This window comes from Molossus molossus, unplaced genomic scaffold, assembly GCF_014108415.1.
Source record: "Molossus molossus isolate mMolMol1 unplaced genomic scaffold, mMolMol1.p scaffold_m16_p_1, whole genome shotgun sequence".
Taxonomy (NCBI): domain Eukaryota; kingdom Metazoa; phylum Chordata; class Mammalia; order Chiroptera; family Molossidae; genus Molossus; species Molossus molossus.
Window position 1 is genome coordinate 5,357,107 of NW_023425344.1, and position 19,942 is coordinate 5,377,048.

At 52.3% G+C, this 19,942-nt stretch overlaps 1 protein-coding gene across 1 annotated transcript in view; it reads right to left on the reverse strand.

Annotated features, from left to right (window-relative positions):
- SLC2A9 (solute carrier family 2 member 9) overlaps positions 1–19,942 on the reverse strand; it is a 121,973-nt gene that overhangs the window by 28,042 nt on the left and 73,989 nt on the right. Inside the window, exons 8-9 of the mRNA XM_036278121.1 lie at positions 14,049–14,236; positions 9,967–10,077 (exon numbers count right to left, since the gene is read on the reverse strand). Of these exons, the coding sequence (XP_036134014.1) occupies positions 9,967–10,077; positions 14,049–14,236 (299 nt within the window). The remainder of the gene's footprint in view (positions 1–9,966; positions 10,078–14,048; positions 14,237–19,942) is intronic.

Sequence of the window (19,942 nt, forward strand, 5' to 3'; positions counted from 1 at the left end):
CCACGGAGTCACGCCCTCTCCACTCCTCTGTGCCCCCACGGGGTGGATTTTCGAGGGGCGGACTCCCAAGGCGGGGGGCCCAAGGTGGGTGTAGGCAGAGAAGGTTGTCGCTCTCGCTCAGCCTGCGCCTGGGCGGGTCAGTTTCACGGTGTGAGACCAGCGAGCCCAGGAGACGGCAGCCCCGGAGCCGTGTCCAGCCCAGCTTCCTGCAGCGGTGGGACCGTCACTGACCCCGCTCTCGGCCCCTGTGTCTGCCGCTCAGCGGGGCCAGCGCAGGCCGGTCTCTGAGGTCCTTCAAACGCCAACGACCTGAACAGGGTTACAGCCAAGTTTCAGAGACAGGCTGACCTGGGTCTTCTATCCGTCTTCCACTTTCCAGATGGGTGACGCTGGCATGGGACTTCCCGCCCCTCAGCCCCAGGGCCCCTCTCTGAAACGAGGACCACAGGCTGCCTGGATGGGGGGTGCGTGCCTCCCCTCCCCGGCCATGTCATAGAAAGAGAACCCTGGAAAGAGCCTATGACGGCTAGCTCTGGTGGGGGTTACCACTTCGTGTGGTTGTTATTTTACTTGTTATTGGTCAGCCTTTTTCAAGTTTTCCACAATGAGCCTTAAAAAAAAAAAGACTTGCCCTGGCTGGTTTCTCAGTGGTTAGAGCATATCTCTCTCTCTCTCTCTCTCTCTCTCTCTCTTTCTCTCCCTCCCTCCCTCCCTCCCTCGCAATCTATCTGAAGAACATATCCTCAGGTGAGGATTGAAAAAAAGACTAAAAGATTGACTTGCCTAAGCATGGAGATGCAGATTTCTACCTCCCAAAATGACAAATCTTTTTCTCTGTGTCCAGTGATGTCCAGCACCCCTGGCAAATGTGCATCACCGTGTGGCCCGTGTTCTGCTGTCACTAAGGACAGAGGTTGAGAGGGCAGAGCCCACAGTCAGGGGCCCTGAAGGCAGAGGCTGCCCATAACAGAACACGTGCAGTTTGTCTCATAACGTCTCGGGGAGTTTGATTGGCGGCCCCAGTGACAGCGCAGAAATGACTGGGAACTGACCGCGACAGGCATCACCGTCCCCGGCGGACCCCGAGCACCCAGGCCGCCACCAAGATTGACGGGCATCACACTGTTACACTGAGATTGACATAGACTTGTCACTGACGTCCGTGTTTTGAGTTAAAACATTTTGTTTCGGGCTTGTTTGGTTTCTTCAAAAGCTCCTCCATCGACTGCAGCCGCAGTGCACCCCAGAGCCAGGCCGGCTGAGAAGCCGTCTCACCCCGTGACCGTCGGAGCTGTGGGGGGGGGGGGTGTCGTTTCCCCGAAGTCTACGGATGAACCAGTAACCGGAGCCAGCGTGGTGCTGGACACGTTCCCCCGATTTGGAGACAGTTTCGAAAGATGGTCTAGGATCACAAAGAACTGGCTGGGATGAAAAAGAGGAGATGGAAACAAGCCTCCCCACCCTCGTGGGAAACAGAATCCAGTCTGCAGGCTCCTTGCACCCTGCTGTGTGCTGTACCTCCACGGTCTCCTCTAAGTCCCAGCCTGTTGAAAGGGATCAGTCTAAACCTGGCGTTTCCACTCAGCATTAAAAGCATCAGTGAGGACAGTAACTCGAGGGGAACAGCAGTCTCTGAAGGTTACCGATGTCATCTGGAGATCAACTGTCAGCCTCTGGGTCCTCCCAAGAAAGCCCTCTGAGGACTCCTGAGCCTTGGCCATTCATCCATCAGCAGCCATTTACCTCACACCCACTGCCACCCCACAGTGCTAGGACACCTGGTAGAATGATAATAATAATGGTAAAAAAATGGGGGAGGGTACAATTTAAAAATCAACGTTATTGATGTTTAGATTCAATAAAATTTACCCTTTTAGTTGTGCAGGTTGGTATGTTTCGACACAGTTATGCACCCATAAAACCATGAGCGTATCAAGACACCCAGTGTCCCCCTCACTCCAGGTTCCCTTGGGCCCTTTACCTACCACAGCGACCACTGAAGTACTTTCCATCCCTATTGGTCAGACCAGTCCAGATTAGATTCGAATTCCATGTAGATGGTCATTGTGCCTTTGAGGGTCACCCCTGTTGCATACACCAGGAGTACTTCATTCCTTTTCAGGGCTGAGTAATATTCCAGTGAATGGATATACCAGTTTGTTTCTTCATCTATCAGTTGACAGGCGTTTGGCTGCTTCCAGTTTGGGCTCTTATGAATAAAGTTGTTTTGGACATCAGTGTTCATGGCTCTGTGTAGATGTGTGCTTCGGTTTCTCTTGGGTAAATGCTTGGAAGAAGAATGGCTGGGTTGTACAGGTAGACATTTTATAAGAAGCTGTTGGTGTTTTCCAAAGGGTCGTACCATTTTAAATGCCCGGCAGGCACACAGGGAAGCCCGGCCACTCTGTATCTTCATCAGCACGTGGTGTTATTTGCCATTTGGTCATCCTCATGGTGAAGACTGGTGTCTCCTTGTGGACTTCTGTGTGAATTCCCCTGATGACGAGTGGCATCCAGCCTCTTTTGATCTGTTTATTGGTATTTTCGATATCTGCTTTTGCAATGTGTCTGTTCAAGGCTTTTGCTCATTTGCAAGTGGGTTGTTGGTCTTATTTTGAGTTCCAGATCTTTACGTATTCTATCTTCAAGTCCCCGTGACATGTGTCCTTTGTGAATGTTTTCCAGTCTGGCTTAGCTTTCATTCCCTAAACCAAGGCTTACAGACAGTCACCGCTTTTAATTGTGATGAAATTCAGTTGATCCCATTTGAAAAATGATTCATGCTTTTTGTGTCCTACCTAAAAAAATCTTTGCTTACCCCTAGGTTGCAAAGACTTCCTCTCGTGTTTCCTTCTAGAAGTTTTATAATTTTTAAAAATCATCACCTGAGGATATGTTTTACTGATTTTAGAGAGAGGGTAAGGGAGAGAGAGAGAGAAACATCAATTGGTTGCCTCCCAAATGTGCCCCCACCAGGGATCAAACCCACAACCTAGGTATGTGCCCTGACCGGGAATCAACCTGCAACAGCTCAGTGTGTGAGATAACACCATCGACGATGCCACTCTGGCCAGGGCTAGAAGCTTCACGGTGTTAGCTTCTTTGTTTTAGTTTTTAATCCGTTCGGAGTCAACTTTTGTATACGCCATGAGATAAGCATTTTTTCATTTTTTTCCCACGTAAATACCGATTTTTTATGGCACCATTTGCTATAAAGACTACCTTACATTGACATATTTCGTATTTCTGGGCTCTGTTCTGTTCCATTGATCTGTATGGCTGCCCTTAGGCTGAAACCATGCTGACTTGATGACTGTGCGGTGAACACTGTCATGGTGCTAACTGGGCACCAGGCATGGCTCCAGATGCTTTACAAATAGCAATAGTTCAATGCTCCTAACATCCTCTGGGGTGCATGCTGTTAGCTTCCCCTGTTGTATCTAGACATGGAGGCTCAGAGAGGTTTAGCATCCTGCCCAAGGTTGCACAGCAGGCTGGTTCCAGAGTCTTGCTTTTAACCCCTGTGTTATGCTGCCTCCGCTGACTGCCAGTGACACAGGTGCACGTGTAGATTTACCAAAACAAGACACACACTCTCCACACCTTTCCTGCCTTCATTCGTATGAGGCCTGGCCCTGGGGCCCAGAGAAGAAAGGGGCAGGAGTCTTGACCCTTGGGGAATGTGATGGGTTGAACTGTGTCCTCCCCAAAAATAGATGGTGAAGCCCTAACCCGAGGTACCTCAGTGTGACTTTATTTGGAAATAGGGACCTTTACAGAGGTCATCAAGTTCCAGTGAAGTCAGGAGGCTGAGCCCTAACCCAATATGACTGGCGTCCTTGTGAAACAGGGAATCTGGCCACAGCCACAGAGCGAGCGCATGTGAAGACGGAGGGAGGGGTCTGGGGATGCTTCTGCAAGCCAAGGAAAGCCAGCGACGGCCAGCAAACCCCTGCCACTCGGGGAGAGGCCTGGAGCAGACCCTCCGTCTCAGAACATTCTACCTGGGTGCTCAGGTGGAGGCCGTGGGCCCAGCCAATGGCACAGTGATCTGCTGGGTTAGCAGATGCTCCTGTCTGCAAATGGCTTTAACTGTGTCTCATTTAACGAAGCAGCTATGTACTGAGGGTTTGTTGGGGGCCAGCGCCTCTCCTAGAGAAATGCACAAAGGTCACAGATCACAGAGATACAATATGACAACGACCGTTGCCATTTCTTTAAACCTACTCTGTGACTCACTCTCTCTCTCTCTCTCTGAACCCTGGAGCAAGATGACGCCGCCCAGCCCGCCGGTGTGGCTCAGTGGATTGAGCATCATCCCATGCACTGAGAGGTCCTGGTTTGATTCCAGTCAGGGCACAGCCCAAGTTGCAGGCTCGATCCCCAGTAGGGGGCGTGCAGGAGGCAGCTGATCTCTGTTTCTCTCTTACATCTATGTTTCTATCTCTCCCTTTTCTCTCTAAAAAACATCAATAAAATATATATTTTTTAAAAAGATGACACCGCCCAGATTGGAGCCAGTGCCCACGTATTCCGAACAGCTGACCTTGAACTTGACACTTTGGAGACGGTGGGGTTCCCGAGGAGCCTCATCACACCAGCAATTAGTGACTCTCCAGACAGAAAATGGACTGTTGGCAAAGCCTGAGCTACAGAAACATGGGAGGGACACAGGGGTGGTGGATATCACCGAGCGGCTGTCTTAGCAAGGGCGGACTGCACGAGAGACGTCAGCCTTCTGTATCACGCTGAACTGCTCGCGACTCGGCTTTAACTGTGCAGGCGTCCACCCTTGCTGTCACGGGGTTCCGTCTGGCATCCAGCCAAGACCTTGGAAAGCTGTGGTTATTTTCACGTTAACAGAGGTTTCAAGTCTGTGCTCAGAAGACACAGTCTCAGAAATAATTTTCTACTCTGGACAGGCACTCTCTAAACCGAAAATTAAAAGCAATTCACTGAAACATAAACTTTGTTTGGACATTTCTGTTTGAAAGATGAATGTGGCCTGGGCCAGTTTGGGTCAGCAGTTAGAGCATTGGCCTATGGACCAAAGAGTCGCAGGTTCGATTCCGGTCAAGGGCATGTACCTCAGTTGCAGGTCATTCCTGGCCCTGATCGGGGTTGTGTGTGAGGCAACCAGTCGATGTGTCCTTCTCACGTTGATGTTTCTCTCTCTCTCTCTCTCTCTCTCCTCCCCCTCCTCCTCCTCACTCTATATGAAGATATTTGAAAACACATCCTTGGGTGAGGATTAAAAAAAGATAAAATAAAAGATGAATGTGTGTGAGACCTGTGTATCTATTTGGGCCAAAGGTATGAGGAATGAAATGTTACTTTTAAGTGATCATCATTCCAGGGTGGTTCATGGACCCTAAAAATAAGAAATTAAAATGGTGTTGAGCCATTTCAACCCAATGGAACCAGACATGGACTGGGGCCAACAGGACTAGAAGGAGAGGCTGCCAAAGACCAGGCCTCTCCAGCCCTCAAGTCCTGGGGACATTTTCCCTCGGGTCAGAGCACAGCTTTGGCAGCTCCTAAGGGGAACACCCCCCCACACCTCCAGCCCCCTTTGAAAGGAAAAGATAATTTTAAGAGGTTTATGATCATAAATTTAAACCGTCCTCAATTTGGGGCACATGGGGAAAAAGTTGGCTCTTAAAGAAAGCGTGCAAACCAAGTTGAGAAAGGGACACTGGGCAGGCAGGTGACAGGATCGGTGAATGGCCGTCAGGACGCGGAGCCGAGAGCCCGGCGGGCAGACGGTTTGGGTGGTGGGAGCAGCTGGCACTTGGAGCTGGCACGACGGGCCACGGTGTGCCGTCCTCACCTAGCTAGCAAGCACCGGGCCAGGCGACACAGAGCCCAGCCACCCCACCGGCTGCGTGGTCACTGCTGCCCGCTCCCCTCCAACACCCGGGGCCGGTGGCTCGAGGTGGCACGATGACCCCAAAGGCTTTGAGTCTGAAACCAAAACCGTGGGATCGGTTGGGAAGCAGAGGGGACTGTAGGAATGGAAGCCACCAGGACGTTCTCCGTCTTTGCCTCAGCTCTATGGCGCAGCCCATTCCCGGCGGCCACACGGACGCACTTGATGAACAAGGGGGGCCTGACCTACGTGAACTGTCCCCCCGACTGGACAAAGCACAGTCTCGGCTTCTCGACCGAATGAGCCTCGTGCTCACGGGCCACCGCCCTGTGGCTGTGTATGCCTGGGCTCCTGTGGCCGGAATGACACGCGGTGGAACTTCCCTCATCAGAGTTAACGCTGCACCGAGAGAACCCCTCTGGAACACCAGCTCTTTCTGCAAGACGCGACCCCGCCCAGCTGCCCCCGCCCAGCTGCCCACGCCAAGGAGCAGGGCCAGGAGCCAACAACAATTGCAAATCAAATAAACAAAAATGTCTTTCTCAACTTTAGGAGACCCCCAAAGCCATTTTCATAGGCTGTCAAAATCTCAGTGAGGAGAAAGAACACAAACGTGGCAAGTTGTTTTCGAGAGGCAGCTGCCCCACAGGGTTGGATGGAGTCGCATCTGCATTTCTGGGAGCAAGGTCGTAAACACCTGGAAAGGGCTAGGGCTTCACTGCCCACTGACTGCCAGGTGCAGCGGGCCTCCGAGCTCCTGGCCTTCCGTTCCCATGACGATTCTGTGCCGTGGTGGAGTCTGTTCCCGTGGCTGCCGGGACAGGCGGTCACAAGGTTGGTGGCTTAAAGAAACACGTGTCAATTCTCTCCAGCTCTGGAGGTCAGGAGCCTGAAATGGGTCTCACGGGCTCCTTCGGGACGCTCCAGGGGAGAGGCCGCTCCTGGCTTCCTGCAGCTTCTCCAGGCTCCCTGCAGCTTCTCCAGGCTCCCTGCAGCTTCTCCAGGCTCCCTGCAGCTTCTCCAGGCTTCCTGCAGCTTCTCCAGGCTCCCTGCAGCTTCTCCAGGCTCCCTGCAGCTTCTCCAGGCTCCCTGCAGCTTCTCCAGGCTTCCTGCTTCTTGGGCGCGTGGCCTCCGTCCACCTTCACCTCCGGCAGTTGCATCGCCTCTGCGTCTGTCCTCACATTTTTGCTGACCCCAGCTCTCCTCGTCTCCATTTCATTTATAAGGACCCTTGTGACCACTGGGCCCCCGGGCAACCCAGGGTAACCTCCCCTCCTGAATCTTAGCCACATCTGCAAAGCCTCTTTTCCATATAAGGTGACGTATTCACAGCTTTCAGGACTTAGGGCACTGGTGGGGGGCATTCTGCCTACCACAAATGGGCACGGTTACATCTGTTCTGAAGATGAGCAAATACACTCAGAGATGTTGGGCAATGTTCCCGAGGCCCCTCGGCTGGTGGATGGTTAGGATCCGAAACCGTAGCTTCCGGGCTCCAAAGCCAAAGCTCCTTCTCCCCAGCACATCATTCTAACTCAGCTCCTCAGACTCACGCTGAATGTACTCTCGTGACTTTCCAGGGATTCGGGTAAATGCTGCCATTTTAAGGACTGTTTCCAACAGACTATTCTGCAGCTCCCACTCTTTTAGAAGCTATACTAGGGGGAGGACAGATGAGTGGGGTCATGCACAGGGCTGGGGGACAGGATGTCCAGTGAACTTCACTTCCCCTCGCCTGGCTAACTCTCGGCTTCTTGGCCTCCTCCTCCAGGAAGTCCTCCTGGAAACCCTTACAAGAGAGTCCATCCCAGTGTTGCACATGGTATGTGTCTGTTTCTGGGTCTTTCTCTCTAGATCATTGCACTGGTGACATCCTGGCGTGAGCATGGTATGGGTGCACCGGAGCTGCTTGTGGGTGCGGTGGAGGAATGCATGAATGAATAGATATACCACCAGGGTGACGAGGCTGTCCCTCCCCGCGGTGGGCCACAGGAAGGCTCCCGAGCCTCCAGAACACACGTGATCTAAATGACTGTGATCCAAACGGCAAGGCAGCAGCAGGGACCCTGCAGAGGCTGCGAGGCCCGATTCTGATTTCAGCAAGGTCCTCTCCTCTCCCAGGAGCGTGACGTCATTGACCTCTTCCTGGGATTAGTACTGCCAAGAAGTACCTCGTCAAGCATCATCAGCTTTTAAGGAAGGGACCCCAGCTCTTAGCTCTCTTTGCTCCCTGAGGTTCTGACCTATTGGCTATGTGACCCTGGTAAGTCATTTCTTTGAGACTTGGTTTCCTCATCTCTCAAAAGACCGTAAAACCCTGCTCTCTGCAAGGATGTTCACCACAGCCTTGTTTACAGACACCTGCCCGGCTTGCCTCGCTCACTATGTATTCACTTGCTTAACCCTCGCCCACCCCTAGGAGGCAGGGGCGACGTCCTTATTATGGAAGTGGGGAAATCGAGTCACAGAGCCATGAGATAAGTTGCCCAGGGTCACGCAGCTCAAAAGGGTCAGAGCCGGGGTCAGAAGCCAGGCAGTGGGGCTCTGCCGTCCAGGCTCTAAGGAGACCGCCGCCCGCAGCCCCGACCCCGCAGACGACGGTCAAGGCGATTGCCGTACGGCCAGTTTGCAAAGGATGACGGCACTTCCACACGAGTGCTGGTGTGGGGTGGTGACCTGCATCCTTCCTGTACGTGTGTTACACTGGCAGGAAACGTACCCAAACAAGAAGCGATAAAGAGGGAGGTCATTCTGAGACGGGTCTAGGGGACAATAGCAGGGTTAACGTGAGTCCGCAGAACGGGACCCCTGAGGCGTGGGAATCAAACACACATGCATGTGTAGGCAAGGGGCATTTTGCTGAACTGCCTTGGCTAGTATGACTGTAGGTGACTTCATGGTTTCTACTTTTTTTCTGAATTCTGTAAATCTACCCTTATAAGCTCACTTTGATTTATTTTAACAGCAAACTACTTTACCCCCCAAAACCCCAAAACAAACCCTGTCGTTTCCCATCACCTTTCCCCAGACTGCTTTTCTGCTGACCAATGTGAAAGTCAACGATAACAACCGGGGTGGAGGCAGGGGGCTCTATAACTCCAACTTTATAAAGCTTTTCTCTCTGACGAAACGACCGTGAATGGGAGGAGAGGGAGGCTGAACCCGGTCTCGATACGTCTACGGAACCCGTTTTAAAGAGCATCTTGTCAAAATGTCCCGCTAAGAGCGGGGAGCGAAATGAAGTGTTCCGTTGAAAAGGAGTCAGAAATGCAGCGGGGAGCTGGTCAGCTCTACGAGCAAGAGTGGAGAGAAACCAGCTGCTCCATCAAGGTCAGGGGACAAGGTCAGGGGACAAGGTCACTCCGACTCTAACCCTCTTCTCTTTCCTTCGGACAGGGTCCCCGGGTGGACTGTGTGCTGAGGCTGCACACCGACGGGGTCAAAGGGAAGCCGGGGCTCGGAGCTGCGGGTGTTCTCCGGCGTCACACGGCCGGGAAGACGCAGAGCCAGCGTCCCGACCTGGTGCAGTCTGATTGCAAGACCCTCGCAGTCTCTGCTGGGTTCTCAAGCCCCACCCCCACCCCAAATGTTTATTTTCCACATTGGAGGTGGAGAAAGAGTGATGAGCTCTCTTTCCTCTTCTTTTGGAGACTGTGGCTTGTTACTAAAGCCACCCTCTGTGACACACCGACCGACTGGTTCCCTTTCTCTGCTCCTTGCCTTGCGAGCTCTAGATGCCGGCTGGGAAGATGCCGGCTCACGGAGCTGAAACATTTTTGAGGTCGTGGCCACAGGCACGCTGGCCTGGGCTCCCAGGGGATCTGTCCCCCTTCAGAGGGGGCGCCGCAGCTGTATCACTTGTGACGAGGTAAGAGTTCAAAGGAGGGAGCTATTTTTTTTTTTTTTTTAAGGGAAGACAATAGGGAAGCAAAATAGAGATAAGAATATTCTCTGGAGGAGTGAAATGTCAGCGATGCTCTGCATGATAAACTCCTAAAATTCAGACACCTCTTAGTGTCCGAGGGCTCCGTCCCTGGGGCCCTGTGTCCTGTTTCATCCTCTGCGCTGTTCTCAGGAATGACCCTCCGCTTACTCACCGAGAAGATGGACGCCAGCGTCTCAATGCCGCCTGTGCTCAAGGTGATGTAGGGGATCTTTTCCGGAGGGATCCCAGCTTTCCCAAAGATGCTGTTGGTGTAGAACCAAATCTATAACGCAGGGAAGAAAACAAGGGAGTTTGGTGAGTGGGGCGCCTCTGTTTCCTAAATTAAAACCAGGCACACGGAGATCTCGGCGACGCGGGGCTAAGTCCAGAGTTGAGCTACATGGCGTGCCGACTCCTTGTTTTCTCCCCTCTCCCACATTTCCCCCTCTTCCTTGCTAACAGAGCCCCTACATCACCAGGTACATGTGCTCTGTGAAGTGTGGCAATGAGCTATGAACAGAAATGTCAGTGGCTCTTCAAGAAAGTCTCCTTAAAAGGAGCTTTCCATCATGGAGGTGTGATCCCGTTTTATGCCCTTCCTCCTTTCTGCTGTCGGGATAGTGATTGTGACCTCTGGAGCTGCAGCAGCCCTTTTGGATCACTAGGGGACCCCAGGGCAGCACTGCTAGCCCCCAGGGTGACTTAGTGGGGATTAGAAAAGGTCCCTGCTCCACACAACCCTTGACTGTCATTTACTGGAAAACGGTCGTAATAAATCTACAGCAGGCACCATGTAAATGCGCTCTGTCTGGTGCAGGGCACAACCTAAATAATGAGAGCCTCGGTCTGGGGATGGAAGCCACCTGTTCAGATGCTGAAGCTGGAAGTGAGAAGGAGCCTGCGTCCTTAGTGACTAGAGTGATTGTATAATTTATTATCCACACCTGCACACTTTCAAGAGTGTTAATCCCTATTCCAGGACCACAGGCAGACATCAGACCTCTCCTGGGCAAACCAGGCTGTGTGGTCTTGGGCGGCTGCACCAGCCCTCCCGACGTCCTTAGAGAGAAAACCTGCATTGTTCAGGTCACATGCGGCCACACCTGACCTTAACAGGACACTCGCAGGACTTCTGGTGATCACTGATTCAACGTTTGGAGACCTGGCTCCATCCTGACCCTCTGTGTGACCACAGGAATCCATTCCTCCTGCTGAGACCCTTCCCAGGAGAAGGACGGCCATGCCCTTCCTGTGAGGCATCAGGGACTGGGTGCAGCGGTCCCTGTTCGTTATTTGGTTGACATTGTGGATCAATAGGCTGGACGCCACTGACTTCGTGTTCTGCCGCCGCAGCCATTTCCGTGAAGAGCAAGCGTTGGCCGAGCGGCAGGAAACCGCGCTGTCCTGACGCACGGAAGCGGACGGGGAACCGCTGCCTGGAAGGGCCCGGGAAGCACGGCGACCCTGGTCACCATGAAGCCGAAATGTCGGTGCTCGTTGTCATGACGTCAGGTTCCACTGGATGTGGCGCCCTCTTCACACGGGTTCTTGCTGCGTTTCTGGACAGAGCTCTCTTTTCTATGTGTTTGTTTAGCAAAACGTGTCCATGCACAGGGAGAGAAGGCAGCGTTTAGAACCACCTGACGTCTACTGATGGTTTCCTTCCTGGCGCGGGGAGAAAGCCTTCCTGAAGGTACTGGCACCTGCGGAGACCCCAGTCATGTTTAGTGCCTACAACTCCGAGGGCTGTGCACAAGTGACCATCGTTCCGAAGCCTCTGGCCCCGCTGGGCTGTCTAATCTGCTCTCTTTTGGAAGGTGACTGTGATCCCAGCCCATCTGTAGGTCACACGAGGCCAAACCTCAGCCGAGCAGACACTCGGGGGGCACCAATCACCGATTCGGAGTTTGGAGACCTTGCTTCCAGGTCTGATCGGAGGGGCTCAGCTGCCTTTCTTCCTCTTCACTCCAAATACACTGATTTTCTACCGCTGAGGGTCTCTGTGGGCCCTCTGACCTCCAGGCAGGCTGCTGGTCCCCACGCAAAGGGACCTAGGGGACTTGTGTTAGTCTAAGCCTGGGAGTAACATAACAAAACAAATAACCCAACTGAAAAATAGGCAAAGGGCTTGAATAGATATTTTCCAAAAGAAGACATACACATGGCCAACAGGTGTGTGAAAAGATGCTCAACATCACTAATCATCAAAGAAACACAAATGGAAGCCACAGGCTATTACCTCACACCTGTCAGGATGGCTATTCTATATATTTTTTAAAAGGGATAACAAATGTTGGTGAGGATGTGGAGACCTTAAAACCCTCACATAGTGTTGGTAGGAATGTAAATTTGTGAAGCTTCTGTAAAAAACAGTATGAAAGGTCCTCAACAAATTAAAATTAGAACTATCATATGATCCCACTTCTGGGTATTTATCCAAAAGGGTCAGAAGCAGGATCTCAAAGGGATATAAGCACCCCTGTGTTCAATAAAACATTATTCCCAATCGCCAAGATGTGGACATAACCTGAATGTTTATCAGTGGATGAATGGATAAAGGAAACATATACAATGGAATATTATACAGCCTTAAAAAAGAAGGAAATCCTGCCATACGTGAGAACATGGGTGAACCTGGAAGAGGTCACCCTAAGTGAAATAAGCCAGTCACAGGAGGACAAACGCTGCCTGATTGCGCTCAAACGAGGTATCGGCCATAGTCAAACTCCCAGAAGCAGAGAGTGGAATGGTGGTTGGGAGCAGGGAAATGGGTAAAGTTTCAATTACAGAAGTTGAGTAAGTTCTAACCATCTGCTGTAATATTGTGTCTGTGGTCAACAATGTTGTACGGTACACTTAAACATTTTCTAAAGGGTAGATCTCACGAAGACTGCTCTCACAACAGTAAGAAATCCGTGAAAGCAACCAATCCGAGGGCGCACAACCTGAAGAAGGCATCTCGCCACTGCTGACTTGGGCAGTGTGCAAGACGCGTCTCCCACCATGTGCTCGTGCCGCGGGTCTAAGATACACCCTGGTGGGATTTATGAAGTGACGTAGGGTTTTCAAATCAGAAAATTACATCCCAGCGGAGGAGAGAACTCCCTTTAGAAATGTCTTGGTTCTTGGTCTAAATGCCTCATTAGATACAGGTGCCGTGTGTGGCTTTTTCGACTCCAAAAATGGAGCTTTAAGAACAATACATGCTCCCGCTCTGCTTTCTCTGAACAGCAGGGAGGCTTTGAAACCCTGGAGCATGACCTTGACCTTGTGGGGAGGAAACGGCAGGACTCATCCTAGGTCACCCTGCTGACCTGGCCCCTCCTCATTCTGCCGAATTGAACCAAACCAAAGAGCAGGTGAAACCACGCTGGTCATAACTTCTACGCTGCCATTCTTCCATCTCCAGACAGGAAGGCTCCCTCTCGTATCACCTCCCCTAACACCCCGAGCCGCTCCCTGCTGATTCCGAGGGGGCCCAGGCTCCTGCTCACTCCATGTAGACCAGAGGAGCTGTTTCACCTGGGCTCTTTGGAAGACGCTCCGGGCCCAGCCACACTTCTCCTGAGCTGTGGAAGTGACGCCAGAAGGTCCCGGGTGCTTCAGTGCAGAATCTCCTCTGCACACCCTGCCAAGTGGCCGGCTGGCTGAATGGGGAGCTCATCACCCCTGGAGGCAACCCGCTGTTTGCCAGAAGCAATAATGATGAGGATCCCAAGTCAGCCTCCCTCATCCTCAAATTCCCAGATTCCGATTCTGGAGCCCTTGCGAGGGAAGGCGTGGCCGAGCTCACCAGAGGGTTTGGGGAACTCTGTGGGAGGACCCCCTCTTCCCACCTCCCTGCCTACAGCAGCTCAGGCCCCAGGAAACCCTGAGATTTTCTCAGGCCGAAGTTGCCCCCTAAAGCCGCCCAGCCACATGTACTTTCATTTAAATCACCTCCATCTCTCTTCCTTATGACTTCCTAGTAGCCACTTGATGAAGAAATGTGACTTCTAAGTATTTCCAGGATAAGTAATTATAATGGCAGCCGCATTTTTTAAGGGGTCCGTCTGCTAGCTGCCGCGCTGAGCACTGCACGGATGATTTCTTTCAGTATTATGTTGTCTCGTTTTACAGATGAGGAAACTGAGGATCAGACGATGTGGTTGCCCAACGGCACAGAGCTGGCGGAGGCGGCGGAGCTGGGATGGAGCCTGGGCACCTGCCCTACTCCGCCCCTCGCCGCCCCCCACCCGACTGCAGGACACTCACCGCGTTGAGGCCGCAGAGCTGGTAGCAGGCCATGGTGACCACCACGGTGATGACCGGCCAGCGCACGGAGGGCGTCCTCAGCAGCTCCGGCACGGACACCAGGCGGATGTTCCTCTGCACGCGGCCCTCCGCCAGGACCTCCTCCACCTCTCGGGACACGTCCTCTTTGCCCAGGAACGTCCGGAAGGCTGCACACGGGAACAAGCAGGGACTTTCAGCAGAGGCCAGGCTGTGTCTGTGTCTGATGCTGGGCCCACAGACACGGTCCTGCCACCCAGACACACGCCTGGTCAGGGACGGAGCTGGCAGGGGCCTCTGAGACCACGGAGTTCGAAAGGAGGAAAACAAAGACCCAGGGCATGGGTGACTTGCCCAAGGTCCCCAGTCGGCCGGGAGAAGAGTCAGGAGAGAGCGGGGTCTCCTGGCCCACCGCCAAGCCCAGCTTCCAGTCCCGTCTCTGCCCCGGGGCAGAGGAGCAGGTTGCGTTCGTTCCGGCCTCAGGCGGCGGCCGTGACAACCGCATGATTTACCCACTAAATTCACGCGCAGGACGAGCCCTTTCCATAAACGCTCCCGAGCACCCTTGTGCCCTGCCCTCGTCCCCGTCAGTGCCAGCAGAGGCCAGGTGCCCGCCTGGCCAGGATACGGGGGAGTCCGTTCTATCGCCGGAAGGAGGACCTCCAGGCCCCTTCCACACGCCGCCCGACAGGCAGCGACCCGGGAACAGCCCCAGAGAGCTATCGGCCCGGGAGTCAGGCTGACTCCCCTGACCTGTGCCTTTTCCCTGCCGAGCGCTGCAAGTTTCCGGCCTCGGTGAACCTGTCACTTTGTACCAAGAACTTAACTGTGGAAACCTCCGTGGGCTGGCTGATCAGACCCCTGAGGTTGTGATGATTGGATCATGGGAGAGACTTTGGCAGGACAGGCCCAAATGTGCAGCGCTGAGATCGTCACCCTCCTTCAGGGACAGGAGCCCATGGTGACGCTCCCGTGGACGGTCACTGCAGACACTGTGGGCGGTCACTGCAGACACTGTGGGCGTCATCCTCGCAAACACTGCTCTGAGCACAGGGCATGAGGAATTGCTCAAGTAGCAAAAAAAAAAAAGCTGTTCAACTTGCTCCTGATTCTCCAAGAAGCAAGCTCACAGAGGCTCAGGGTGCTGTTTCCAGAAGTGCACTGAAAACGGCTTCAGAATCTCTTTTGTAGGCTACGACTCCCTGCTCTTCCTGGCATTCATTAAGGATCAGTGGGAGAAGCAGCTGAATGAGTAACGTTTCCGCATCATGCACTCACCCAGTGATTTTCAGCCGGTGCGCTGCAAGAATTGTTAACACAGGCAACACCTGACTGTTTAGTCAGGGGCACTGACCTCGTGTCCTTTAGATTGTCAAATAAAAAAGTGAAAATAGTCAACACAATAGCCATCTGGTGTGAATGAATCAAAATCATACCTATATTTTTTTGTCAGATCAGCAAAATATATATTTTTGGTGTGTTGCAAAATTTTAATTAGTTTCTCTGTGTCGTGAAATGAAAAAGGTTGAAAATTGCTGCACTAAACCAAAGCTTACAATGCAACATTCACATGCTAAAGTACTCTTAGAGTTTGGAGCGGGGAAACATTTCTCCTCCCCAATATATATATACTTTCCATATAAAATAAGGAAACTTTATAACCTATTTTTTCCCTTTTCACCTTGGCTGCCTGGAAGCTCTCGGCTCACTTCTAGGAATAGACCCTAAGAAGCCTGAAACACCAATCAGAAAGAATGTATGTACCCCCATGTTCGTAGCAGCACTATTTACAACAACTAAGATCTGGAAACAGCCCAAATGTAGAGGAATGGATAAAAAGCTGTGGTACAGATACACAATGGAGTACTACGCAGCTGTAAGAAAGAAAGATCTCTTATCCTTTGAGACGCCATGGAGGGACCTGGAAAGTGTCGTCCTAAGCGAAACAAGCCAAACAGAGAAAGACAAGTATCATATGATCTCACTTATTTGTGGAATATAATGAACATAACAGCCTGAGGAATGGGGTAGGCCCAGAGATGTGGAAGTGGGGTACAGACTGACAATCCCCAGAAGAGGGGGTGGTGGGGGAGAGATAAACCACAGAACTTATATGCATGTATGCATGAACAATGGACATGGACAACAAAGCTGGGGACAGGGTGGGGAGGGAGGATGAGGGGGGAACCAATGGGCGGAAAAGGAGAAATATCTGTAACAAAAAATAAATTAATTAAAAAAAAGATCCCTGGCCGGTTTGGCTCAGCGGTTAGAGCGTCGGCCTGCGGTCCTGAGAGACCCTGGTTCAGTTCCCGCTAAGGGCATGTACCTTGGTTGCAGTTTGTCCCCGACCCTGGTCGGTTGTGCGGGTGGCAACCACTCGATGTGTCCCTTCACATCGAAGTTTCTCTCTCTCTGTTCCTCTCTCTCCCTCCCACTCTACCTGAACAAAAAATGGAAAAATGTCCTCGGGTGAGGATAAAAAAAAGAAACTAAAGAAAGAAAAAATTTAATGTTCAGTTTTTAACAGACTTTCCTGAAACAAAAATCTCTCTTCTTTCTCTTAAAGGTGATGCTGTCTTCTTTTTCAGCACATTGATTTCATTTCCTGTGTGTATGTGTGTGTTCTGCTTGCCCCATAGCCCTTCTAAGGCTCCTGTGACTGGGCGAGGAACTGGATCTTGGAGGACCAGCATGGCAAACACGAGCTTGGCCACTCAGTCCCTCAGGAAAGGACTCGCTGCCTGGCTGTGAGCAGGGTGGTTACCTGATGGCCATCACCTCAACTTTGGAGCCCAGGTGAGGCTAGACTTGCATATTTTTCTCCCATAGCCTGAGAGTAAGTACACTTCCTCCCATCTTTAGGCGAAGGCCCGGATCTGAGTTTGGAGCAGGGAGTCCATGCACAAAAGGGCAGGCAGCTGCAGGAAGGGGGCAAAGCTCAGAGCACAGTGTTGGGGTGTCCTGCAGCTGGTGAATGGCCACCACCGCTTCTCCTGTCATCACGGTGGTCCTACCAGCTCAGGACAGGTGCTGATGCTGGTGTGAGGTGTGTGACACTTCAGGCCAGAGCCTGGGTCTTATTCAGAGCCCGGCCTGCAGCAGGTGCTCAAACCATGTTGGATAAATAGAACTGGACCTTCCTCGTATTTGCTGGTGTTCTATCTGCAGAAGCCTGGATGCTGGTAGGGTTGGTCTTGTTCTCCTTGGCCCTGAGTTCAAAACCAGGACCAAGGTCAGGAGCTGTGATGTGTCAGATGTCAGCTCGCTGCAGGAAGGATCGTCTGACTGATGTGTTCAAGGGTGGATTGGGAGGTTTTGCAAGCAGTGAGTTCCCCATCCCTGAAGGTGTGCAAGGAGAAGCTTGATGACCACCAGGTGGAGATGTTGTGGGAGGGACCCAGGCATGGAACAGGAAGGTGGATAGTGGGGTTTCAAAAGCAAGTACAGAGCTCCAGGGTGTGGGGTACATGGAAGACAGGGAGAGGATGAGGACGTGCTTCTACGGGGTGGGGCAGGGGATGGGAGAGACACAAAGTTGCCTTAGAAACTTGTAGTCTATGCCCATTTCAAACAAACATTTGCTATGGGAAACAGGCCTCCCAGAGGAGTCTGTTGTGTTTCATGATCAAGTCATTCAAATTATTCATCCCATCTCCCCCGGGGCCCCTCCCCACGGCTCAGGCTCCCACCCTCACCCTTGCTCTGGAAAGTGAGAGGCTTCCCATGGCTCACAGCTCACTCATACTTCCGCTCATGTTCTAATCACTGACTCCAAAGAACTTGAAAAAGAATTTGCACTTCCCAACTGGAAGGCGAACTCTCTGGGCGCTTGGTCAGCTCCGGGGCTGGGAAAGGGAGCTCCAGGCCTTGTACCAGTTGAAGACTCGCCTTTACTCAAGGGGGCAGGGGGCTGACATCATCGTGCGCCTACTTTGTGCCAGGCTCTGGGCTGGCGTCTCACAGACTTGACCTCGATTCCTAGGTTGTTCGGTCCGCTGAGCCTCAGGGAGGTTAGGAGATGTGCCCGAGGTCCCAGGTAGGAAGAGAGGGCGTCAATGTTCCCACCTAGATGTGTTTGATCTTTCTTGACATACACCTCAGAGAATGATGAAAAGAAACTGCAAAGCTGAAATGCTAAGGGAATCAAGGTCTGTTCATTCCAATTAACCTGCAGCTCTGGAGGGCAGGCTAGGTGCCGGGGGGCGGGGGGGGGTTAGCTCACTGATTCAGGAGGAACAAGGCAAGGTTTCTGCTCTGAGGGCACGCAGAGAGCACAGCTCCCTGCCACTCCAGGTGGACGTGGGATGCCGGGCCTGCAGGACCCTCTGCAAGGACAGTGCAGATGGGGAAACTGAGGCTCAGAGGGATGAAGTGACGTGCCCAGGTCCCACAGGTCAGCTGGCATTTGTGGTCCTGCACGGCTGCACGCCCACAGGAATCATCGGATGCCATGGACAGGAGGTGGTCACAGACAGCGCATCTCCCTGTATCATGCATCCCTTGCCCGAGAGTTAGGTCCCGCCTGAAGACAACAGTGCCCGTCAGATGTCTGTGGGCGCTCTGCAATGACTGCTTCTGCACGCACTGAGACTAGCGATTGCATTCCCATTATCAGGAGTGACATCCGCAGCCGGGACTTGTCTTTTGTTCCAGTAGTAAATAAGTCATTTATTACTGAAAAAGCTTTTAAATATTTTACTAAATTGTGGTAAGGGCACCTGACGGGAGCTCTTTCTTCTTAAGGCATATTTATTTATTTATTTATTGTTAATTCTCGCCTGAGGATGTTTTTCCATTGATTTTTTTTAAGGGGAGGGGGAGGGGGAGAGGAAGAGGGAGAGAGAAACTTGGATGTGAGAGAGACCCAAACCAACTGGGGCGGGGGATCAAAGCTGTAACCCAGGTACATGCCCTCGACTGGGAATCGAACCTGCAACCCTTTGGTGCATGGGCCAGTGCTCTACCCACTGAGCCAAACTGGCCAGGGCTACTCTTAACACATCTTTAAATGCACAAGGCAGTGATGCTGAGGACAGGCAGTGTGGCACCGAGGGGTCTAGAGTGCCTTCATCTTCTTCAACTGAAACGTACACCTGTTGACCACGACTTCCCATCCCCCTCCCCCCAGCCCCCGGCAGCCACTATTCCACTGATTCTATGCGTTTGACTATCTCCCATACCTCACATAAGCGAGATCACGTAGTACCTGTCCTTCCGCGACTGGCTTATTTCACGGAGCACAGTGTCCTCCAGGTTCATCCATTTTCTTCTTTTTAAAGGCCGAATAATATTCCACTGTGTGTATAGACTGCATTTTCCATTCCTCCACCCATCCCTGTAGGCTGTTTCCACACCTAGGCTACTGTGACTAGCGTTGCAGTGAACGTGGGTTCGAATAGTCTTCGAGACCGTGGCTTTGAGTCTCGCATAGGTACCCAGAGGTGCGGCTGCTGGACCATGTGGCAGTTCTGGTTTTCACTCTCTGAGGAACCTCCGCACTGCTGTCTGTAGCGACAACACCAGCGTGCATTCCCGCCAACACCGCGCCAGGACTCCCGTTTCTCCACACCCTCGCCGGCACTGAGGTTTGATAACAGCCATCCCGACAGGTGCGAGGTGAAGTCTCGGGGTGGCTTTGGTTCGCATTTCCCTGCTGGTTAGTGATGTTGAGCCTCTTTTCACACACCTGTCGGCCATCTGTACCTCTTCTCGGGATAAATGTCTATTCAAGTCCTTTGCCCCCTTTTAAAGGTTATTATTTTTTTCTTTCGAGGAGTTTCTGATATATTTTGGATATTAAGCCCTTATCAGATATGTGGTTTGCAAATATCTTCCCCCAGTCACTGGGACTCAGTCCCAAATCACTGTTTCAG